This window comes from Gymnoscopelus braueri, assembly GCF_963280865.1.
Source record: "Gymnoscopelus braueri genome assembly, chromosome: 12".
In the NCBI taxonomy this organism is placed as follows: Eukaryota; Metazoa; Chordata; class Actinopteri; order Myctophiformes; family Myctophidae; genus Gymnoscopelus; species Gymnoscopelus braueri.
The window spans coordinates 36520012-36546264 of NC_137614.1; the positions used below are offsets into that span (position 1 = coordinate 36520012).

Consider the following 26253-nt stretch of genomic DNA (forward strand, 5'->3'; position numbering starts at 1 on the left):
CTCCCCTTCCTGGTCACTGGGTTCTTTTGGGCCCAGTCTCCATGGAGACCAGACGGCCGACTCACACATGTTGAGTTGTCTTTTTCTTTTTTAGACCGGGAAGCCGTGTCTTGGGCATTCCAGCTCTCCAGCGAGAAGAGAAAATGAAAAACTAGGAGAAAAAGTGTGGCGGGCGGACGATGGCTCGCTGCCTAGTTCTGTTCTAACTTTATGCTTCATGCTCTCTCTCTCTCTCTCTCTCTCTTTCTCTCCTCTCTCTCACACGCACGCACATACATGCAAGAGTTCCGCACATGCTGGAACTCTTGTTTTTTTACTCCCGTAAAAAAACTCCTCAATCTTTCAACTTTTGGATTTGGCCTTGTTACTCCCCTCTGCCTCCCACAATCCCTTTCTTCGTTTCTCCCACCTCTGCCCTGTGCTGGTTTTTACCCAGTCCATTCCCACCCTTCATCCTGTGTCTTCATTCACCTCCCACTTTCCTCCTCCCTTCACCTCATTCCTCCCTGCCCTCTGCTCCCATGCCTCCTCTCACTCCACGTGCCCTTGAACCACTCCTTCTTTCTGAACAGGAGAGCCAGTAGTCAACTCCATTTTTGTCTACGCCAGGCTAAAGGCATGGTCGAGACTATGTTTTGCACCAGGTCTGACTGTCCGTGAAGGCCGAGGAGGAAATGCCACCCTTTTCACATTAGCCTATTATAATGCCACCAGAAGGCCGTTTTTTGCTAAACACATTTTTTAATATTACTCTGACAGATTTTGTCCAAACATCACGCAAATCGGTACACATTATCTCTATGGGCATGTGATCAAGACGGATCTGTCCGATTTTTCATATTCCAACCTGATTGGCTAAGATATGCATATGTTTGCAGGAGTGGTTCGTCTAAAATCCTGAACGCAGCGTCCGATTGCCGTGAAAGTTTACATATGCCTGTTTTAGAGCCACCAGGAGGCTGATGCATTCCGAACATTGTAGGAAATCTTAGAGGGAGACAGTGTTGGAGAAACAGAGAGTAGGAAACTGGAAATGGTAACAGTGTAGGAGAGACAGACAGATAAGATAAGATGTTTATTGTCACTGTATGGAACATACGATTTTTTTTGTGTGCATCCAACCTGTTAATAATCCTGTATAATTTGCAAAAAACTTCTATACACAGCATACCCAAAGTAAGTTGATTGTTGTTCTTGAACCATTTGGAATAAATACATGGACATGGTCTCATTTTGAAGGTAACACTGTGAAGTCTTTCCCCAACTCTATGTGCAACTGACATTGAGTATTACAAGTTTGAACTTACTGGAATAGAAGGTTTTTAATTCTCGCCTAAATATTTTCTATAAATAGATGCCTGCATAACACTGTTATTACCATATATGAGTTGGAAAACACAATGTGGCCCCAGTATGAATCCTTACCTGGCCCATGACCATAACACATTTGATTCTGTGAAAAGAAAAGAAAAAGAAAATGTAATATTTAATTATATGATATACTATATTTAATAAATACACTTCGTTCTGCAGTTTTCAAAATTCGTTTTTCACAGAATCAAATGTTTTATGGTCATGATTCACCAGGAGCCTGGATGGCTTGATTCTAGGCTTAAAATTATTGATATACATTCTTGGAAATCTCTATGGGAAAAATGAATGGCCTTTTTTTAGAGTGGAACCACAAAATGGCCGCCACTGCTATTCCCTATGGGGGTTTCTGTTGGTTTATTGACGGAAAAACAAGGTTTGGACTTTAGTTTATATATCACTGGATATATAATGATTACTCTTCCCCGAAGTAAGTAAATATTTTTTGTGGAAATATTTCATGTTGGTGGAGTAGAATTCAACTTAAGTCGCTGCAGCTTTGTGATTATTTTTGTTTGTGTATGTCGGACTTCGGTGTTGATTGTAGCGATTGTAACGGCCGACGGCTGGACCACGGATTGTTAATAAAAACATCCATAATACATACAATAAATCCTAAGGAAAAAAATATTTTATATTAGAATATTAAAATATGGGGAACCATATAATATTGCACTTGCACAATAGCCCATATTGCACTTGGCATCATAAACAGAGAGAATAGAGTTTGTGCGTGTGCGTGTGTGTGTGTGCGTAAAGCTGACATAAAGAAAGCTGACAGTGACACTGCATTACTGGACGAAGGCTCAGGACTTGAACCTGCAGGCCAGGGCCACCCAGGGTCCTCTGGAGGGCCGTGACTTAACTGTCACAGCACTGATGACCCAGACCTCTGCAATACTTCTGTCAACCCACCCATTAACCTTGTCCCTTCTTCCCACTCCCCCACTTAATTTCCACCCCACTCCCAATCCTCCTGTTCCCTCTCTCTCCTTTCTCCCATTGGGATGAGGCCCAGCTCACCATGACCGACTGACTCACGCCCGGCACGCCCTGCAGATGTGTGAGGGGAAACCGTCTGAGAGGGTGGGGGAGATTGCATGCCTGCATGCACGTGCGTGGGTGTATGGTGTGTGCGCGCGCATGTGTGTGAGAGAGAGAGCTGGTGAGCTTTAACGAGGAGAGACAGATAGATTAGAGAGGTCGTTATACTGCAGGCCTCCGACCTATCGCAAGTGACTCATAACTTGAGAGAAAGTTCTGAATGGACTCACTAATTACACTGACAGACTGGTTTGTTTTTAAGGTCGCTGATAGCCGCCAAAAGGCCAATTCCTGTCAGCAGCACATGTACAGTATGTCTGTTGGTCAAAATGACCTGGAGCCGGTCACAATGCCGTAAGCTCTGGCTGATGCAATGCGTTTGCAACAGATGACATTTCCAGTGAGTTTTCCTGCTGCAGTTTAGCCTCACCCTTCCTTTACCATGTGGGCTGCGTCTGACTCCCATTCCTGTGCGATTGCAACATTTTATTCATGACTTGGCTGCAGCCGCCCTGAACTAAAGCCAAAAACATTGCACCATTCGGACTGCAGAAAAAAAAAACACATGTCACCACCCTGATAGATTATAAGATTATAAATCCAGCTAATACTGTATCTGTCATAGTAAAACATAGTCCTAATGAATCATGTCCTTGTAAATGAGAGAATGATACTGAATTTGGTCAGCGATGTAAGAGAGATGACACAGAGAGATTACACTTAAGCCCTATTTTATACTTTGTCATATTATGACTGTCGCCTGCAATCATAGGTAGTCATACATCTCTGTTTTAAAATATAATGTAGCTGTTTTTTCTTTTCTGTACTTATGTTTTTTCTTGTATTGTATTGTACGGGCGCCCGGACCTCTAGCCGCGCACGGGGCTCTAGCGAGGGCTCGCTTATTTTGGGGTTCCAAAATCGTGAGATAAAAATGTCCCCCCAAAAAGTTAAAAAAAATTAAATATATATATATATATATAAAATACATGGGGGACCCCCTGGGAGTCTTGGGACCCCCGCAAAACATCGCGGATCCCCGTGAAACATCGCGGACCCCCGTGAAACATTGCGGACCCCTTCGGCGTTTTTTTTTTCTTTCATGAAGGTGGTTGCTTGTTTCTGGCGCACATCTGGCAACACAGATCTGTCTGCTTGTCAACCCCGACGTGGCAACCCAGATGCCGACACGTGTGTTGTTGTGGGGAGATTACGAAAGCGGCTGCGTGGTGTTGGTTGTCTTTGGGATGTTCATGGCACGTGAATGACGGACATATTACCGTGAGTGTGGTGTGATAGAGACATGACTAAAGTGAAAGCAACGGCACAGGTTGAAGTAGCCCTGAAACATGACTGTCATACCATGACAGTCATGGTGCCGAGTCCCCCTGGTCTAAAGTTGTGTTCGATTTTTTCACATTGCCATCTCTCACATAAACATAAACGTTCAGATTTCAAATATAAAGTGCTTACCACCGAGCCACGGATGTTACAAGGCGATGCGGACCGCGATGAGTACCCGTATCTCCCGTATTGTTCAATAAAAAGCATTTTAATCCCATCGCCGGCCATTTTCTTTTTTTGTTTTTTTTTGTTTTGTAATGTATCAGAGTGCAATACACCTCCCAACCATTAGTGTCGCATGGTTGAAAGTATCGGAGACAATTTGGAGAAAATGGCCGGCGATGGGATTAAAATGCTTTTTATTGAACAATACGGGAGATACGGGTACTCATCGCGGTCCGCATCGCCTTGTAACATCCGTGGCTCGGTGGTAAGCACTTTATATTTGAAATCTGAACGTTTATGTTTATGTGAGAGATGGCAATGTGAAAAAATCGAACACAACTTTAGACCAGGGGGACACGGCACCATGACGCTTGTATACAAGCGTCATGTGAACCATGGCTAAGGTTGAAGCGAAGTGGTCGCGTGTGTAGTTGTTGTGGGGAGATTTCAATAGCGGCTGCGTCGTGTTGGTTTCGGTTTCGCTCTGCGGTGCTCACGCTAAAGGGAACAAAATGGTGTACCCGTAATATTGTGAGTTTGTGCTGGTCGCAATGTGTGGTGAGCAATGAAAAGTAGCCTACGGCACCTGTAAATTAATCGCGCACATTGTGGCTTGTGTGGTTAGTGACAGTGATATGTTGTGGTTGTGTTAATGGAAGGGATGTGCATAACGGAAGTGCATGAGTGAATGAGTGAATGATGACTTAATGATACTTGATACTGATACTTGATAATGATACTTAAAATACTTAAAATCATGCAATGCAGATTTCTAATGGACATATAGAGAATTACACATCAGTTCTGAATGAACATCATAAAAAATAATACATTTATCCAAGAAGGTACAGTGCTTTCATAAAAATGTTCAACAGTCTTATTGGTAGCAAGGTGGCAATGGTTAAAAAATCTGTATGTTAAGAGCGAGGTTGTTTTCCTGACACCAGGCAGTCTCGTCGTTGACGACAATCCGCCCCATCACTGTCGTGTCGTCAGCAAACTTCATGATGACATCGGAGCTGTGTGTGGTGGCCACGCAGTTGTGTGTGTACAGTAGAGTAGAGGACTCACCATGCAGCCCTGACTCAGGGGCTTCTGTGTTGAGGGTCAGAGAGTGTGATGTGATGTTGCCCATTTTCACCACTTGGCAGTGGTTCATCAGGAGATCCAGTATCCAGTTTCACATGTTCAGATGCAGGTCTAAGTCTCTGAGCCTTAGAGCTGAGCTGTTGTACACGAACAGCATGCTGTGTACACAATACATACGTATGCTGTGTACACACACATGTGTACACATTTATTTTCCCCCATCAAGCTGAGACAGGGCGGGGTGAAGCCCCATGGCAACGTCGGTGTGCACCAAACAACAGCTTGGTACATAGGTCATACATGCTGCCTAAATTGATCTTCAGTTGATGGCAGTTGAGAGGCAGGCGTCTGAGGTAGTTACACCTCAACTCATCCAGAGTGGTACACTCAACCCCTTTTACTTGTTTCCATACGAAATGAGTGCGTAATGTCTAGCTACAGGAAATCACTCCTCAATATTTGTTGTCAAATCAAAGTGACGTAGACTTTTCATTTCCTCCAAGTACTTCTGAAAGTTTGTAAAAGCAGTTGTTTTTGTTTGAAATAACACTGCTCATTGTATCACAGCCCGTCAGGGCATGGGAAGCTGGAAGCCACCGGCACAAGGCTTTCCCCAGCTTTTCACAGACTGTATTGATTGGCACTGATCTCTTATTGCCTGTACAGAATGGCATTTGGGCTTTAGGGCGGAAGCTGAGTCTTGTTGCAACTTACATAATACAAGAGCAACACAATGACGTCAGTATCAACACACTTGATGATGACTCTGGTGTGTCTCTTGTCAAGGTGGATGGCATGTTGTTGTAGCACTATCCTGATGTCCACCTGGCAGAAGGTGTTCTCAAACGAATGTTTTATTGCTAATTGTAGAGGAAAGAAAATCTTTTTTTTTCTCCATGTTTTTTTTTACTGATATGACTAACCAAACTCCATCACTCCATCGAACTCCAAACCAAAACCATTCAAAAGGACATGTGGGGAGCCTAGCTGGTTTGATCAGTGACCAAGAAAAGGCGGACACCTGGATAGTGCAGTATGCCATGCACCTCGCCAAGAGACACACAAGAGTTATCATCAAGTGTCATGACAATGACGTCCTTGTGTTGTTCTTGTATTATGTAAGGATTAGCCTAATGCACAAAGGCCATACTGTACAGGCAAAGAGAGGTTTGTGCCAATCAATACAATTTGCAAAAAGCTGAGGAAAACCTTGTGCCAGTCAGTGCCTTCCATCTTGCCATGCCCTGGCTGTGATGAGCAGTTTTTGTTTTTGCAGCTGGCCTGGATTCGAATCCAACTCGAGGCTTTTTGCTGCATGTCATCCCCTCTCTCACACTGTCACTATCAAAAATAAAACAGAAATCCAAACCACTTAAACCCTATATATATTTTGTTTCCCCAGGGTTCTATGCTAGGTCTGTTATTTCTTTCCCTCTACACCAAATCTCTTTGCCGAAAATAGCCAATCTACAAGCTTGTAGATTGTCTATGTTCACTGAATGTTCGTCCAGAATAGGGACGCTAGAGTTTACATGGTTAAATTAAAAGCAATAACTCACTACAGGCCATGATTGTCGTAGATAATGTGTGTTTTTGTCTCCACATCGGCCTGGCACGATGTGGAGAACCAACAAGCCCCTTAGTTGTGATATGTGAAACTTAAATGGCCTGGAGTGAGTTATTGCTTAATTAATTAACTATGATAAACACACCTTTGATGCTATTTGAAGATTTAATCTACACATTTTTTTCTGACACCTGTCACCAAAGCATTTGACAGCGCGTTTCATTTAGCAGTGATCATTTTGTTTTTGCTTTTCAAGTTAACTATTTAATCTTTCTGCTCTATATATCATCCTTTTAAGGTGGACTTCCTCCCCGGAGACATTGCTCTACTCACTCATCCACAGTTTAACCTCCATAGAGACATTTTGTTTTGGATTTCACACCTCACATTGACCTACAGTTTGATACAGAACCACAAAGACATTAGACTTCATAGCCATGGTATATGGTTATTCTACACCTATCAATCAATTGGATTGCGCGGTTTGACTGTTGATAACTGACTCCCTGCAAATGGGTTTATTCAGTAACATTCCTGTTAGTTTTTTGAATAGGTTAAGAATAAATGTAATATAATAAAGGGCCATATACATGTGAGTTCTTCAATGATCAGATTTAATTATTGACCTTTTATTGTTTACTCATACTGTATGAGGATTAAATCCTGATATTGTTTGTTTGACAAAAAAGAACACGAAGAAGAGAAAATAAGTGCAAAATAGGCATCACAAACAAAACTTTAGAAGTATAGATACGTATGTGCCTCACCACCCCAGTGCCTCACCACCCCAGTACACTCTTGGGAGTTGCAAATGGATAAATTTAACACTGAGGATTTTACTGTGTAGCTCTCCAAGGCTTAGGCCCTGCCACTGCGGAATGACAAGCATGCACAGGAAAGATCTGCCGATGTTTTACTCTCTCTCTCTGACTCTTTCTTATGTTCCTTGTCTTTCTTCCCTTCTGTTTTTTTATTCCTCTGGAATGCCCTCCGTCCCTGATCCATGTGTCCAAATTCATTCAGTCCTCTAATATGTGGTGTCTGGCTACAGAGCCCTGGAACAAAAGCTATGTGTCTCAGAGGGAAGACAGCTTTACAACTCTCCCCCAGACCAGTAGATATTGAGACTGGGATGCTGGACTGTCACGCACATTATGCACCATAACAACTGCCCGTGGGGCATGGAACATGGCACTGGAAAACCGGCACAAATTAAACAACTATTGTTAGTGGCCAACTGTAATTGGAGAACAGTTTTCGATTGCAGTCTGGCAAGAAATGAGCAAAATGATTCATGTCTTTTGAAACGCTGTGATTCAGTCTTATAAGTGTCATTGTAATGGTGAACAGTGCGTGGATTTATAGTTGTTTCGGGACAGCGAGTTTCAGTACAGATAACTTAGTTATCGTCTAAGTGTACTGAAATCTTCAGACCAATTATCAAATATTTCCAGCAATTCCATCATGTCAGCCGCCAATTAAAATTAAGTTATGCAGTATGAGTCAACCTAGACCGGAAGAGGTCCTTCTGTCTCAAACAAACATTGTGAGGAGATCAGCGTGATTAACGGGAATGAAAACAAACAGGAGAGACTGGACAGAACTGGATTGGACCAAGAGTCCTGGGAATAGGGGCCTTCTCTAAACGACAGGGGGCAAAGCTTGGTAACTGCAGGTCAGGACTGTGAATTCCTGAGTAACGGATAGAGCAACACAATGTCTTGTGGACACAGAGCAGAGGGGGGTGGTATGGAGCGTTGGCAGGCGGCCAAGGCAGCCCAGCCTCAAAGAGACGGTACGTGATGGAGGAGTTATTTTATATAGGGGCTCCCCCAACGCCCAAGCACGGGGGCGTTATGTAATCAATAATTTACTGCAGGTCAGCTTGCTTGGAGATTTCCTTGAATGGAAGCTGGAACGTCTGTTCATATAGAGTATGTATATACTATAAGTATAGGTTTGTAGGTATACTGTGTATATATATATACGTATATATGGGGAGACACCACATGGTTATATAAACGTGGTGGCCATGTTTGATGCTGAGTTTGATGCCAAGTTCCTTCTGCAGCAAGGTCGCTTACGCTTATCAGTTATTAACCACTTTCAACCTGGCGTGGGCGAAAATAGCAGCAAGCTACAAGCTCACTACGCATCTCATCGCAATGTATTGTGATCTTGTAGATCTGCTGTTTTCGCTGCGCAACAGGAATTTTATCACTCCCCTCACCCAATGGCAAATAAAGACTGGATATGTGATAAATATAGAAGGTGTAAGCACACATACCGTATGTCTACCAGTGACCTACATTATTGAGCCAAGACCACACAGAGCACAGTTTCCTTTTAGTTGGGCATTTATTATTTTGTTACTGAAATCATTTTTTTTCTCTGTATGACTTTGAATGACTTTTATGCCTCCACTACTTTTTCACTGGCTGTGACGTCCTTGCTCTCCGACACGACCTTGCCATCCTCCAGAGTTTGAACGATCGTCACCACTTTGGTCTGAATCGTCTTCGAATGAAGTGCATCTTCAAGTCTGAAAGAAATTAAATGTAAAAGATGTCAGATGCAAGGCTTCTTGTTTCAATTACAGGTTTATCTAGTAGAGGAACATTTATGTCCAGCATGAGACCAAAAAATAGTGTTCATGTTTTGTCTGTCTTTTTGTAGATGCTCCTTTAACAACATAAACCCCATGTACTTCGTTGACCGGGGTCCCCAGGGGTTCTGTACACCCTTCTTTTTTTCCTATACACCAAATGTTTTCACCGACAATAGACGATCTACAAGCTTACAACGTTTTGCATTGCGATTTGTAGATCTGATATTTTCGGTAAGTTAACCTATTTTTGCCAAATGTTTGCCCAATATGGCATGCCCAGAATATGGGTGCTAGGGTTCCTGTGGTTAAAAGTGAAATATGTTGTCGCGTTGACAAGAATGTGTGTCTTGTAGAACGTTGAGCGTGGCTCGCTTTGTTCCGTGTTTGCATGAAGTTCATTTGAATCTAATTTGAAAGTTACAACGAGGTTCCCGGAGAAGGACAAAGCTCTCACGTGGCTCATTTTAATATACCTTTAATATAATATATAGCTTACAGTAGCTTCCCCCGAAGCTAGCGACCAAAGGCTTTAAATAGCAGTTTCCAAAACACTGCCATATTTGTTCTCTCTGGTTCCTCTCCATACAGTATGTATACTCACTTGAAGTCTGTTCCCCCGTCCAGCAGCCTCCTGTACTCTGCGATCTCGGCCTCCAGTTTCATTTTGATGTTGAGCAGGATCTCGTATTCTCGCGTGTGCTGCTGGATGTCTGTGCGGATCTGGGTGAGCTCAGCCTGGAGTTTCAGGATGAACTCGTTGTACCTCTCCATCTCCATGTTGTACCGCATGTCGATGTCCCTCAGCGAGGCCTCCAGGGCTCCTTTCTATTGGGGACAGATGGGGGCATTAGACTGATTGATTAACACAATGATTTGGAAGACATTAATACACAGTTACTGTTGTGACACTGTTTGACATTAAGCAGATTTCACACAGTATGACAGTGTCTCCATGGATTACTATACCAGACTGAGCTGAGACTGCAGTTCAATCTCCAGGGCCTGCCATCTCCTTCTAGTCTCCGTCACCATCGTGGTTGCCTCCTTCAGAGCCAGTGTGTTCTCTGTCACCTGGACCTGCACCTCTGTCACCTGGACACCAGAACACACACACACACACACACACACACACACACACACACACACACACACACACACACACACACACACACACACACACACACACACACACATTAACACAAGTAACATTTAGGTACAAAATAATAAACACATGAATGAACTGATTTTCCACTTAAGCCCTAATCAAACATGATCAAACATTAGCCAATCTACAAGCTCACAATGTGTCCCGTTGCAGTGGGGTACCAACTTGTACATCTATCTGCTATTTTTGTACATTTTTGAAAAAACTTCACCTACTGTATAACGACATGCTTAAATTAGGCACATCCGGTGTAAAGTAGTTCAAATTTTGGCACATCGGCTGCATAATTGCCGATAGCGATGTTGTCAAAAAAGCCAAATAATTACAGGCCATTTTGGTCTAGCTCTAATGCGAACGTAACTTACATAATTTAACTGTAACAAATGCTACTGGTCTATATAGATCTGTTGAGTGTAGAAGTTTGAGTCTGGCTAGAACTGACTGTACAGTACCTGTGATTCGTGCCATGCCTGCAGCTCTCTCTGGTTCTGCTGGGCAATCTTCTCATACTTGGCTCTCATCTCCTCCATTATTCTGGCCAGGTCTTGACCTTTAGGTGCGTCAACGTCCACCTGCACAGTGTGGGAGATCTGGGCACGGAGATCTCCCACGTCCTGTTGAACAGGAAACAGGAGGGGGAGTTATTTCCTCGAACAAGGGTCTGTATTTGACAGAATAAGTTCTCCTCTCCTCTTCTCTTCTCTGCTCATCACAACTCAGCACCTTAAGCATCTCAAATGTTGAATGTGACAAAATTACTGTCCTTACTCTGAATTGTCTTCCAGATCATGCATTAATACAACTAGTGAGTAGATTCATTAGATACAGCAGATGAGCAGTTGCATAACAGTTTAGCATATCCAAAATCTAAAACGAAAATGTCCAATGTCTTAATATTGGAACATAAAAGGAAATCTGTCCCAGATATAAATTGAAGAGGTTGAGTCTGTGTATCATATTGGGGTTTAAAGTGGTTGTCTCCCTCTTTCATACATGTCTGGCTGAAATAGGTCACATTATGGTGTCATTATGAAATGAAGCATTGCGATAGTTCAGGCAGGCATTTAAGTCAGGCCAGTCCCACATACACATACATCCTCACATAGGGCCACAATCCTAATGTACATAGGGTTCAATCTATGTGGTCAATTCAAGCAGACAAGCAGTGCATATTTAGGCTCTGCTTTGGCAGGGTTGTGAACTCAGAGTGTTATCTTGCGCAGCTTTTTCTGGAGTCTCACTGGAACAGAACTACACCACGAAATATAATGCAATATCATTATACTAAATTAAATGCAATATCATTGCAATAAATGCAATTTCATCATGACGAGTCATCTTCCTCACCGCCTTGTGGTTCTTTCTCAGATTGATCAGCTCTTCCTTCAGACCCTCGATGTCGCTCTCCAGGTGGAGACGGATCACGTTGGTGTCATCCAGAAGCCTTCTCAGACGGTTCACATCTGCGTCCACCGCCTGTCGCATCGACATCTCATACTCCAGCCTGAGAAAAGGTTAACTTCAGGTTATGATAATATCATTGTTATGTTCTGGAAATGGGTTCGACTCTTGTTTGGGTTTGTCCATTTTATGTAGAACAATTATTTGGCCGTTCGTTAATGACTTGAACACAAACATGGAGGCTAGACATAGCTACCCACTCACTTGAGTTTGAAGTCGTCTGAGGCGAGACGTGCGTTGTCCAGCGCAATGGCGAGCTGGGCGTTGCCCTTTGTCATGTTCAAGATCTGAGTGAAAGGAGACATGAAAAAGATTGTAGTTTTTCCTGCTCAGAAATCAGAAATATAGCCACAGAGAAATGCAGAGTGTTAATTTAACTTAAGCCCTATTTTATACTTCGTCATATGGGATCGTGTGGCGAGAATAGCAGATTCACTTGCTCACAACGTGTTTCGTTGTGACATGTTGAGAACTTGTAGATCTGAGTGTAAAAGAGTGTACAAATGGACAGTGAGTGAGTGATGTTGCTGTGTACACATACTGTGATAGTATCATGACATTTCATGTTTGCTTTTCTCATCGGCCATTCTGATGGCTAGTACATCATATAGATCATATAAGGGGTAATTGTGGGTTAATAGCATGCTGTAAATCTAGTGTATCAGTCAGTGAAAGCAGTTTATCACTGGACAGCAGAGATTCACCCATGGTATGATTCAAAGTCCAAGTAATAAAGGTTGTGAAAGAGTGAGGTTACTTTAGAGTGATGAACTCTTTAACTTTTTGTTTTAGAGACAGTAAATAAAACTATCAAAATATCACCGCCCATGTCTACAGTCATCAACAAAATTCTTGTGTTCCTGGCCATGATGAACTTAGATTAAAGTGGACAGGCAGAGCTGAAGAGGGTAAATGTGATGCTGGTCAATGAGTTAAAGTATGATAGTTCGATATGAATTATAATTGCCAATGTTCAAATCCTCCATCCATTAATATTGTTTTTCATGAACAACCAATCAACCATTTGTTTCTTCATATTTCCAGTGTTCAGATAAAGCGATTCAACATATGAATTACATCACATCACTTACAGTATATCGGTGGTTCTCGACCTTTTATGGATCAGGGCGCACTCGAAAGCATTCGTGCCCCACCCATCTTATCACTTAACACCGCAGCCACTTGGCCGGTGTGTTAAATGTATTGTCTTATTATCTTATTTATTGTTATCACTTTTTAATTAATGTTGAATTATCAATACAATCTTGTGTTTTGTGATATCCTCACAGATTATTGTCTCCGCCAGGCCGAAAGGCATGGCGAGAGAGTATGTTTTACCCCCTGTCCGTCCGTCCGTGTGTGTCCGTCCGTCCGTCCGTCCGTCCGTTCCTCCGTGTGTCATTCTGTCATTTTGTGTACAGCTAATCTCCGGCACCGTTGGCTTGATCGCAGCCAAACTGTGCACACACACTCCCTGGATGCCAGAGCAGAACCTCTGCCCCACATTTTTCACATAGGCCTGTTATAGCGCCACCAGGAGGCCGCTTTGTGCAAAACATACTTTTTGAATGTACTCCTACAGATTTTGCCCAAAAATCTTGCAAATCGATACACAGTATCTCTATAGTCATTAAACAAAACCAGTCTTTCAGATTTTTCATATTCCATCTTGATTGGCTAAAAATGGCTTCCAAAGTTTGTAGGAGTGCTCCGTTTTGAACAAAATGCCTCAAATCATGAACACAGCATGCAATTTCCATGATATTTTGCAAGCACATTTAGGCAGAGGAAGAAATGCCACTTGAACATTTTCAAATCAGCCTCATGGTGGCGCTATAACAGGCCCATTTGTGTTTTTACCTATAACTGCACCGATCTGTGTAAAACTCTGTATGCGCACTCCCTAGAGGTCAAGGAAAAACCTTTGCCCTGCATTTTTCACTTCTACCTTTTATAGCGCCACCAGGAGGCCGACTTATGTAAAACATATTTCTTTATATTACTCTTTCCGATTTTATCCAAATTTTATTTTCACGCAAATCGGTACACATGATCTCTATAGTCATGTGATCAAGCCGGATCTGTTTCATTTTTCATATTCCATCCTGATTGGCTAAGATTCACATCTAAAGTTTGCAGTAGTGGCTTGTTTTGAACAAAATGCCGCAAAGCATGAACATGTTAAGGAACAAATGCCACCCTTTTAACATTGGCCTGTTATAGCACCACCAGCAGGTCTAATTTAGCAAAAAAAAAATTTTGAACAAAATGCCTCAAATCATGAATGCAGTGTCCTATTTTCATGCAAGGCCTAAAAAGAAATGGCACCCTTTTCACATTGGCCTATTATAGCTCCACCAGGAGGCCACAATAACCTACCTGACCTGGCGGAGACCTGTGCTCCGAGGAGCACTTTTTCTAGTTATTATTATTTTTGAATGATGGCTGTCACTCACCTTGGCCCTCAGATCCATAATGATGGCGTTGTATTTGCCATAGTCTCGCTCCTCGCTGGGGCCTCTGTTGGCAATGGCCTCCCTGATCTTAATCTCCAGGCTCTGGTTGACCAGCTCCAGGTTCCTCACAGTCTCCAGGTAGCTGGCTAGGCGCTCGTTGAGGCCATTCATCGTGGCCTTCTCGTTGCCGATTTTGAAAGACCCGGAACCGGACTCCAGGGTCCTGGAGGCCTGGTAATCGAAGCCACTGCCGAAGCCACTGCCGAAGCCACTGCCGACCCGACCGCCAATGGAACTAGTGGAGATCCTGGTGCCATAGCCCCCAGCTCCTCCGCTGACGCTGTTGGCGTAGGACCTCTCCAGAAGAGAGGGGCCAAGGAGCTGTGAGCTCTGACGTCTAATAAGAGGCTCCATTGGTGAGTAGAGTGGAGATCGGTGGACAGAGAGGTCTGATGAGAGGCTGCTGGATCACAGAGTGCTGGCTGTAGGACGGTCAAGGTGTTTTATAGTCCTGACACACCATATACGTGGGCTATAGGTTTTCACCTTTGGCTCTTGTGTTTAGACTTTGGCCACCACACCCAAGATGATGCTGTAGTATTTGTTTTCTTTGACCCTATATCACCTGAAAGGAGAGAGTGATAAACTGTAGTTATGCCAACTTTACCACACTGTAAAATCCTAGCTGTCATGATTCAAACCTGCCTGGGAGACCAAAGTTCCACTGCTCTGTAAAGAAGGAATCCCTGCTTAGCCAGGGGACATGTTATGAGCTTATGAGCTTCCGGCAGTACTATACTTTGTCAACCAGTAGGTGTCCAACACAACACCAGGGTCTACATTTTTTTATGGAAAAGAAGGGAGACCACTTCCAACCACTGCAGATATGCTGCTTATAATACAGTCCCATGAGTTAAAATAACAATCAACAACAATCAACGCTCACATTTCATCTAAAATTTCATTGACTTATAAATGGATACTGTTCATTAGCACAGAGGATTTCACTCTGCAGGTTGATGGCCAAATGTACCCATCGGTGTCGGTGTGCAAAACAGCGATGTAATTTGAAGCTTAATGATTTACACTTAACAGCCCAACATACTGTTGAGCTGTTAAGCTAGTTATACATGAGGTGAAATTGAGTCTGAGACCTGCATTCGTTGCTAATTGTATCAACTGCTGTTGAAAGTTGAGAGAGTCTGGGCTGAGTACATATTATATTATGGATATAAAATTTAGATGTATGACTCATGCACACTGCACCTTAAAAGCACCTCAAAGTATGATATGTACTGTACATACTGTACTATTTCTTACTTTACTTATTCTTTTGTTCTGTTGTTCTGTTGAGGAGCTACTCTTGTGTACATGTGAGATGTAACAAATACAGTACATTGAATTTTGAAACATGTGGTACAATACTTCCCAAGTGTTAATTGTTAAAAATATTGTTAGAAATATTATGAATCAATCAAGCTATTAACTAATAATTATCAGAAATAATGTTTTAATGTCTTATTTTATTTTATTTAAATCAACTATCCTTTGGCACACATCTATCAATCTACAGTGTTGGGTATTTTAAACCATCAGTTTCTTGCTGGTTTGACACAAATTGAAAGTTATCCCACTTGAAAGGCTCACTTATGCAAGTGGACATACTGTAGGTGAGTTCTTTAATGTTTGGAAACCTGTATTTAATGTTTTGGTGAGGATGATTCTAAGACATTGACAAAGTGTTGTTCTGAATCCATGGGATAAAATATACTTATGGAAGCTGAAGGTACTCTGTTGTAGGATAGAATATGATGGATGTTATTTAATATTTTTAAGCTTAGATGAACTCTCTCTTATCTGTATCTGTCCTGTGTTTTTACAAACCGCCTGCAGGTAGTTGGTATGGCAACTGAACTTGCCTCACAGGATCAATAATGGTCAATCTATGATGCTATTAGAACACTGATTACAACACTGTGTATTCATGCCATGAGATGGTGTTTCTGTTCTTGGATTACAAATTAAAACTGAAAAATAAAAATAAATAACAGGAAGAAAAATTATGTAACCCGGCTTCACCAGGCAGCTACTCTCTTTTTTCCTGTCATCACTTGTTCATTTTAGGTTTTTCTATTTGTCCCTGTCCCTGTACCTTGGAAATTAAAATGTGCATCCCAGATAGGCTATACATACTGTAGACTATAGCAGCGGTTCCCAAATCTTTTAGGCAATGCACCCCCTTCTCTTGGCCTAATTGATACACACCCCCAATGCCCGACACCTTAAAAAAGTCAACACAGTCTATTTATAGCCCCATTAAAGGCATCAACTTTAATAAAAAATAAGAACACATAAGAAAATATGCAATAAGCCTATGAGCTCTCACATTCAAAAAAGTGGGGAGAATAATTACTGTAAACATTACTGTGCTCACATTAGCGAGCCCACAATTAACCATACATAGGCTATCAATAATAACAGCAGTTATTAAAGAAAATATCACACACCAAATTATACACCATTAATCTTTATGAAATTGCAACTCAAAATTTTTGACTGATAACTTTAGATATCCCAATGCCGGACAGTGCATTTTGGGTACATTACTGTATGTTTTTAATTAAAAGTTCACGAAGGATTTTCTTTCATTTTGTTTTTTTATATAGTGAAAAATCTATTTTGAAATAATTATTTATTTATTAGTAATTAATGAAGGTATAACACTAGGACCACCATTACACTATTAATGTCACGCAGCCCCTAGAGGCAGCCTGCACACCCCAGGGGGTGCACCGCACGCACTACAGTTTGGGAATCCCTGGACTATAGTATAGTATGCTATCCCAAGTCTCTCGAGCCAGACTGTTGACTCACACAATTTCCCAATGCTTCCGTCACAGTCTGTGCAAAGGAAGCGGTGAAAACAATCCGAGAGTAACGCGGATGTCCTCCTGTCTGCCTCCTCCCCGCTTCCGTTTGGTCTTAGCAGTCGGGTAAAAATGTCTGTCCTAATGTAAATCGAATTAGTTGAAGCATATATAGCTTCTTACTTGTCAGAACTGGGAATTAAAAAATGTTTTTAAGATATTTTTAAACATATTTTCATCAATGTAAATGACGAACAGATGACAGCTTCCTTTCTCGGCTTTAGGGAGGTATAGTTACATACTCGATATACAGTAGCATTCGGAGATTGTGGAATAGTTGTCTGGCTACGCGTTACTATGCTATCCATAATACCTGAACTAGCTGCACTGTGGACGACACAGGCTATTTACACTAATAGTTCATCTTTAGCCTTCTGGTCTTTGTGATGACTTTGTGATGACTTCGTGATGACGAAGTAGGCCTACATTGATGTGATGTATTTGAAGCCATTTTAAAGGTCAACTGTGTAACTTTTAGCCACATTTTGTTACGTACAGTATATGACTATTTCAGCCATCATTTCCCTCCACTATATTATTGTGCTGGTGTGTTTGCCTACATAAAGACACGCCCCTCAGGCTGTATTTTGTTTTCGTTCCACTGTTTATGTTGATGTTCATCAGGGCAGAGGGACGCCTCAAGGCTGGTGTGGGGGGGGGGGGGGGCGTTAGTGAGCTTTGAGTTGATTGATTGGGCAATAAAAGTGAAACTCGGTATGTGCTCGTTAGTGCTCTCTCTAATCAATTAATGCATCAAAGACAACCAGCTGTCTGATGTCTCTTAGAGGGGAGGGAGTGTGTTTAACGCCACACCTTCCCTGTTTGTACACATACAGACCAGAAATCTTGCATAGTCGAGCTTTAATAAAACCAGTGTTTAACATGATATTATTGATGTTCCTGAAAACAAGATACAACAGCCAAACTGAGATGTTATGGGAGTAGACTTTATTTTTGTTTTGATTGACCATTACAGCACATCAGGCAGATCCAACCAAACAGAGAGAAAACCAAACATGAGAATGACATATAAAAACGTAACAAAACAGACAATTTCCTTTGATGGTTTTAGTAGGTCAAAATGGCCGCTGTGTTCACTTCAACACAACTTTATTCTTTAACGCCTTTGGTAAACATCTGAGCCCATTAACCACTTTCAACCTGGTGCCCCTATCTTGGGCATTATATGCAAAAATCTTCAGAAAATGTCAAAACATTTCAAATATTTCCAAGCTCACAACACACACACAATACAATGTGTAGTGAGCTTGCAGATGAGCTATTTCCGCGGTGCAAAAGTATGGTTTAAGTGGTTAATGGGTGAGGTGAACAGACAGACACATGTAACACACATGTAAAAGAAAATGACAATGGAATAAATAAAAGATGAGCTAGTTTCCCTCTGACCCAGTTGAGATGAGCCTGATATAGAATTTTAGTCCTGTGTTAGTCTACTGGAAAATGGTTCCAAATGATGACAGTAATAATAGGGATTTTGACGATATTTTCCTAGCCAGTGTGGGGTTAGTGTTGTTGCACTAATAGATGGGTGAGAAGAACCAACAACACCATGGATCAATGCTTCATTTGGCCAGTGTTGTGTTAAGCCTAACCTATACTCCATACGACCGGTGTCCCTTGCCGACAAGGGGAATCATGACGTGTTGTTAGCTTGAAAATCTGTTCTTGACGGCAAGGGACACCGTCCTGCGATGGGGTATAAAGAAAGCTTTAGTGTTGTGAGAAACTGAAGGTCTGGCTGCTCAGAGCTGCTGGGTGTCTGTGCTGGAAGAGACCACCTTGCCGTCCACCAGGGTCTGCGTGACGGTCATCACTTTCTTGGTCACCGTGGTCCTCTGTTCCTCCAGAGCATCCTGGAGCCTGAGAATGTTCCAGAAAGACACATGAGGTGTAACAGTTAATCGAATAGCCGGCAGAAAAGGTATCAAATGAGATTTTAAAGTCATTATATAATCGGTTTGTATCATGTCAAAATGTAATGAGCATTTTTACCATCATTTTGTACTTTATTACCTTATTCCACAGCCATTTTATGGTGTATTGCATATTTAGTAGATACATTTATTGTGAAAAAAAGTAAAAGAAAAGTATTTATGAAAAAAAATCTTAGTTTAGACAACTTTTTTGTCAGGATTTACAAAGGGATACATTTGGAGGATTTTGCTGTGTTCTAATGTAAGAGCGTAGTTAAAGAGAAGGTAACTTTGACATTTTGGCCTACTCACTTGAAGTCTCCGCCATCCAGGAGTCTCCTGTAGGTGGCGATCTCAGCCTCCAGCTTCATCTTCATGTTGAGCAGGGCCTCGTACTCTTGCGTCTGGTGCATGATGCTGTTACGCAGCTTTGTGAGCTCCGCCTCCAGGCCCACGATGATTGTGTTGAGAGACTCGATTTCCATGTTGTATCGCATCTCTGTGTCCCTCAGTGTCCCCTCCAGAGACCCTTTCTGTTGGGGGGGAAGGTGGAAGAAACAATGAAGGAAAGAAGTACATGTTCATAACGTGTTGTGAGCTTGGAAATTGTAATTAAAAAAAAAAATTAGTTTAATAAAAAATACACATTATATCTTCAATTTCGTTTGAACATTTTGGAAATGTTTTGCCTATGACATTAAAGTCAGGCAGGCAGACAAAAAAGAAATAAATGGGTGAAAAGATACTTGCTCCATCATGCTACATTGACAGGCCACCGGCCCATGAAGGCTAGCTGTGTCAACAACAGTGAATGAAATGAGAGTGTGTTGAAGAGAGACACTAAATGAAGTCTGTGTGCCGAGAGAAGGAACCTCACCAGGCTCCTCTGTGACTCCAGTTCGATTTCCAACGTCTGTAGCTGTCTGCGCAGGTCGTTGACCTCCGTGTGTGCGCCCTTGAGGGCTTCTGTGTTCTGGACGACCTGACTCTGTACCTCTGTTATCTGAAATAAAGACATATGAGATAAGGATCTGTATGCTGCATCCATGATAGGCTGTGTATGAAATCCGAGTTCAGGGAACTCAACAACATTTGAGATGCTCTGCACCTCTTAAAGGTTTACCTGAGATTCGTGCCATGCTTTGAGCTCCTCTTGGTTCTTCTGTGCCATCTTCTCATACTTGGCCCTCATCTCTGCCATGATCTGGGCCAGGTCCTGACCTTTAGGAGCATCAACGTCCACCTGGACTCCTGACTGGGCGATCTGGTTACGGATCTCCATTACGTCCTAAAAAAACAAACAAACACAGAATGCAGAGGTTAGATGTGGTGTGAAAACAGTTATTTCAAATGGATATGTCACTTTTAAGGTCATGTTTGCAGGTCACGTAATGGTGCATTCTATTCTGAGGACCCATCCAGCTGCAATATTGAACAGTGTCATTTTGTGGTTAGGCAAACACTAAGGGAGCTGGATTACTGACCCAAGGCTGACCTTTGGGTTCTTTTAAAATGAGGTGCAAAATACTTCAGTACGTAAACAAAATTGTCTGGGTGTTAACTTGCGCCGTTCGGATGCCTGCAATTAGAATTCTGTGGTTCATCTCCACTGCCAAATATGGGGAGGTTGTTTTATGATGAGGTTCGCCGCAGAATTCACATGTCCAAGTAAACCCGTCCCCACAGAAAGACACTTTGTTCATCTTCCTGTTCAAGAACGCCTTTGGGTACGGGTCAGTGACAGCTGTGTGTCATGCCATAGTCTATGACAGTCACAGGTCTGTAAGGTGACATTTACTGTAAAGCAAACATTTAGAGCTGTATGTGATGACTGACATCTGCGAATCGACAAACATTAGTTCAAGGATTTGGGTAGTTGTTTGAAGAACTAATGAGATGGAGGCAGATGACTGATGAGGCTCGAGGGATGAAAGCAACCATTAACCACTCAGTAATAATCTTTTATCTATGGAACTTTTTTTTTATAGCTACTGTATGAAAACAAATTTTCCAGTAATTCTCCAGCAGACCAGTCCCACTCACTTGGTCGTGGTTCTTCTTGAGGTGGATGAGTTCCTCCTTCAGGGATTCGATCTCACTCTCCAGGTTCATGCGGCCCATGTTGGTGTCATCGATGACCTTCCTCAGACCCACGATGTCGGCATCCACGGACTGGCGGATGGACAGCTCTGATTCGAACCTAGACGCACAAAGCAGAGCAGAGTGGTCAGGTTGATGCCAAAATACTCATTGTAGTATTCTCATCAATATCTTTAATTGCTGCTGCTTTTTGTAGCCTACTCGTTTGTGTTTGTGTTTGCAGTGATAAATGAAGTCTAATGAGCCAAAGCAAAACAAAACAAGACTATAGTCTGAAAGCCCCTCTAGCTCCCCATAGAGTCAAAGCTGTTTGGTGGTTTAAACAGACCAATCAATGCCATCCTTGATGTAGGAGCCAAATGGGCACTGATGTTCCAACACTTGATGTTCCAACTAGTGAATGTCACACAAACATGGTGCTACATACCGTGAATGAAAACAATCGTCTTAAGACAATTCTAAGGTTACATTCTTTGGTTACATTTCCTATATGGCATGATCATAAAACCTGTTATGCTTGCATAGACGTATGTAATCACATGGGTTGACCACAAAATGTTAGTGTTAGCTTCAAGTCGGAACTTCCCCCGTCCGACTTTAGCCAGGCTAAAATAGCAGCTAGCAGGAACAATGGTAGCAAAACACAAGCAACTTAAACTTTTAAGTGTTTCCTTCTTTATAATCTTCTTTTATAGCCTGAGGGTGTGAAGGTTTAGATGAATCATGATTACGTTAACCAGACAACACCTCTCCCTCTCCTCAAACCACTACTCGTACAAGCCTCCCCCCCATAAAACTGGGTGTGCCAGCTGCTGTCTGGGTGTAGTTTTACTTACTTCACTCTGAAGTCATCGGCCGCCAGGCGCGCGTTGTCGATCTGCAGGACCAGACTGGCGTTGTCCACGGTGGCATCAAAGACCTACGGAAGGATTAAGCCACAGTGGGAAAAGTTTAGTTTAGGAAGGGAACACAATGGATAACATACACAAACAGAACCTGAAGTATCACAATGTTTACATTAGTAAGACCTGATAGGAATCCATTCATTCATTCGGAATCAACAAGTCGGAATCTGCCAAGTTTGGCTTTGATATCCTGTTTGGATTAAACAAATGACTGCCACTGACAAAGACACAAGAGAGGGGGAGATCTCTTGGGATCATTTTTCTACACAGAGTATAGCTTGAATCACTCAATATTACTGCCTTGAGGCCAGTGCGTGTCATGCACAATTAAAAGCTTAGTGTAGCTGGCATACATAGATACATCTTTTCAATGGCCGTTTATAGTGAGTTAGGAGTTTTCCTAAGGGGCGATTTTGTTCACAAGGTGCCACTGGACATAATACAGTATGTGTGAGGTAGGACAGTGCCAGAGGCAGCTGCAAAGCCTGGAGGCAGTGCCAGTACAGTATTTGCTCGGCAGTCACGGTACAATAAGATAAGGGCTGGCAGGGATGATCCAGCATTCATGGGAAGTGCACAGGTGACAAAGTACGTCAGCCAATCATTAACTGCCAGGCAGCAACTCTGCATGAGGGAACAGGATTGGACTGCAATGGATCTGCGTGATTTGCATGAGGCTTGACGGTTATGATGCAGACGTGTGTGTTTGCCTGTGACGATGTGGGCAAGCCGTTGTATTTCTGGGTTGGGACTTCCTGTTGACCCTGCCGTGAGAATCTTTGTTTTGTTAAAGGAGGGGGAGGGCACCTGTCACTACAGAAACAAAAAATGAAGCTGTTTGGACTCCACTGGGCGGTTGGGGCAGACAGAGAAATATTTGTAGAGTAAATAGAAACTCACTTGTATAAATCTACATCATTACTAAATATTTTTTAGTTGTTTTGTTTAGAGGCGGTGCGGATGATTAGGCACATGATAAGATCTTGCTAAATAGAAATGCAACCGTTGACAGGACTTGTCTAACCTGTAGCCTCATATTTGTGTCATTTCCAAGGTAAAGTAAACTGACCTTGAATGTCTTTCACTGGGGAAAGCTTAGACAAACACTTTATGCATACTGTCCCACATTCTAAATGGCAGTGCATTTTCCCATCAGTTATTTGGCACTGCAGGAGTGATTCTGACTGAAATGTTTTATTTGGAAATGTTGTCAAATTACAAATGTGGTTATAAGGGGCAGGCTGGCAGGTTGCAGTTAGTAACAGTCTTTCAGTGCTCAAGTCAAAGTGTTTTCCTTTCTCGTATCAAATTACATCCCCTTTAACCAAAATCTTGAATGAATGACTCACAAATGTACCTAGTTGCATAATGTCTCCAGCCTAAAATCTTTTTGTACTTACTCACTGTCGTGGTTGGATTTGAATGGGGCTTATCAGATAAATGAGAAGCTAATTGCTCATTTGGAATAATGGGTTTTCAAACCAGGCACTGTGAATTGACTATAAGCAAGCTTCACCATACAAGTTAAGAGAGAACCATTATTCTAAATCTGTGGTGCTGTTTTGACTTCAGAATCAACCTTTGAAGTAAGTTAAGTGTGTCCAATTAGTCTTTTAATGTTGCTCAGCCAATAGAACATTTTGATGACTTGCAGGAACCGTGACCTAAGAGATTTAATGACAGAGATCAGCTGAGCGGACGTGCTGCCATTTTGGTTTTGTTCTATGAACCTTGACTGTCAGGTGTCAGTCTTTGTTATTTTTTTTTACTTTCCCTACAGTATAAACAGTGTTTGTAGATACAGTAGACAGCAGTTCTGATCCTATGTGCTCAGTGTTTGTATAGACTGTATAGTCAAACATTTCACATAGCCACCAAAGTGTCAAAACTCTTAATCTCAATCTTCTTATATTATCCAACTGGTCCAAATACAAACAAAGCTTTTGTGTCGGTGTGAACTGTGAATAAGAGATGTTAAGTAACAAACTTAACACATTCTTTCTTTCTTTCTACCTTCATTCCTTCCTTCCTTCATCTGTCTCTGTCTGTCTGTCTCTGTGTGTGTGTCTCTCTCTCTCTCTCTCTCTCTCATTCTCTCTCTGGTGAGCGGACCCCCCGACCCCCAGCTGTTTCCAGTCTCGACCAGGCCCCCCCCCCTGACTGCACAGTGGCTACAGTTACTGAGAGCCAATCACAACTCAGCTTTCACTCCCATGTCCCTAAAGCAGGCGTCTGTGGTTTGCTGAGTAACCTTGAGTTATGGTGACATAACATTCTTTTCTCTCTGTTTCATCAGACAAATTATTGTGACATATTGCTGACATAAAATTTGGTCACAAAAATACACAATTAAAATAAAAACGAAAATCTGGTGTTCATTTATCCATATGTAACTCTGAGAGTGTAGAAGTGGAACCAAATGGACCCGTAAGCATTTCTCAGAGTTCACTAACCTCAACTCCCATACAGCTTTGCCAGGCCCGTCTTGATAACACTTCAAACTAAATCATTTGTCCACATTCCTTCCCAGCCCTGAACCCCTCTGTATCTGGCTTTCATCTACCAACCCCTCAACTCAACCATGAACAACACAACCCTCCATCCTTACCCTCTCCCCCCTCGAGACCCCCCCCCCCTCCCCTCCCACACACTTTCATCCCACATCTAACAAATCATCTGAGTACATTCCTCCTCCCTCTTCCCTCCTCAACCCCCCGCCCCCCCAAAGCCATTCTCCTCCTCCTCTTCCTCACCTTCGTCCTCAGGTCATCCAGGATGGCCTGGTACTTGCTGTAGTCCCTGAAGTCGGGCCCGCTCTTCTCCAGCGCCTCACGGATCTTAATCTCCAGCTTGTTGTTGGCCGCCTCCAGGGTCCTCACCGTCTCCAGGTAGTTGGCCAGACGGTCGTTCAGGTTCTGCATGCAGTGCTTCTCGTTGCCCATGATGTTGGACGTGTTGCCGCTGTTGCCGCTCATCTGCGTGCTGGCAGAGAAGCCGCCCCCCAGCCCGGAACCCATCCCCATCCCCATGCCGCTGCTGTGGACGCCGGAGTAGGAGGCCGACGAGATGCGGGTCCCTTTGCCGCCGGCGCCACCGTAGGTGCTGGCGGCCCTGTAGGCCGGCGCGGCCGAGCTACGGGTGATGGACGTGTGCCCGGAAGGCCCTCTGCCACTGGAGGAGGAGCGCACAGAGTACGAGGTGGATTTTTGGAAACTCATAGTTGCTGGAGAGACGTGAGACTCTGGGAGAGACAGAGAGAGTGCGCACGAGAGGCACAGAAACAGGAGCTCACAGGCACAAAGCAGGAGCAGAGGGGAAGGAGGTGGAAGCATTTAAACCCAGAGAGGCCCTCGGGTCCGCCCCAGACCACTCCCCCACACCCCAGAGGCCCCGCCCCCTTTTCCACTGTTTCCTCGAACTACAGGACTTTTCAGAGCATGCCTCTGCCCTCCTTCCCGCGCGTCTGAGCTGGCAAATTCCAAATTAAATACTCACTGAAATACAGTTAGTTTGAATTAGGGAACTTTTTATTTAGAGTCAACGAGACTCTGCCTTCTGATGTTGATTCATTGCACAGATGGAGCCCCTCTATAATTCTGTGTATTGTGGGTACAGGCCTGTTCTGTGGCAATTCATGTTAATGTAGTGCTCAATCCATTGGAAGAGCCCAGTTATGTTATTGTCACAGAACACTCTTTATTATTGATTTGTTGGTTGGTATTTATTCTTCTCTAAACTTTGGCATGCTCTAGCTCTGTCATAGCCTACAGTGAAAATATCACTGCATTTCTGTTAAAGGGTTTGCTCGTGGAACAAATGCAGAGAAGAATTGAAACAAAGTGCGACTTGGAATATGTTTAAACAAATGTTTAAAATGGACATATTAAATAGATTTCTTTAGTCTTTTCTCATTTATTTTAATATGTTAAAAATAAAAGAAGAAATGAAAAGGTTCGGGAATGGATGACATCCTCCATTTTTACATGGAAAATCCTGTCAGAAGTCAAGAGACCTGGAGAGGGTCCCAGAATGAACAGCACCCAAACAAATATAGTTTTGTTCGCCTCTTTAATTGCTCGTCGTCGAATTCTCCTCCTATGGAAAAAAACGTTTACCC

The 26253-nt window shown here is 42.7% G+C and overlaps 1 protein-coding gene across 1 annotated transcript; it reads right to left on the reverse strand.

Moving 5' to 3' along the window:
• Positions 1-5104: 5104 nt before the first annotated feature.
• On the reverse strand, positions 5105-25460 carry krt18a.1 (keratin 18a, tandem duplicate 1; the record flags this gene model as incomplete). Its single annotated transcript, XM_080443954.1, has 16 exons — positions 24890-25460; positions 22068-22150; positions 21175-21331; positions 20255-20419; positions 20009-20134; positions 19444-19664; positions 18962-19078; positions 14271-14733; positions 12019-12101; positions 11701-11857; positions 10806-10967; positions 10155-10280; positions 9790-10013; positions 9008-9122; positions 5768-5838; positions 5105-5171 (listed from the first exon to the last, which is right to left on the reverse strand). The coding sequence occupies exons 1-16, from the start codon at positions 25352-25354 to the stop codon at positions 5105-5107; spliced, it is 2802 nt and encodes a 933-aa protein (XP_080300080.1). The 5' UTR covers positions 25355-25460.
• Positions 25461-26253: the final 793 nt, after the last annotated feature.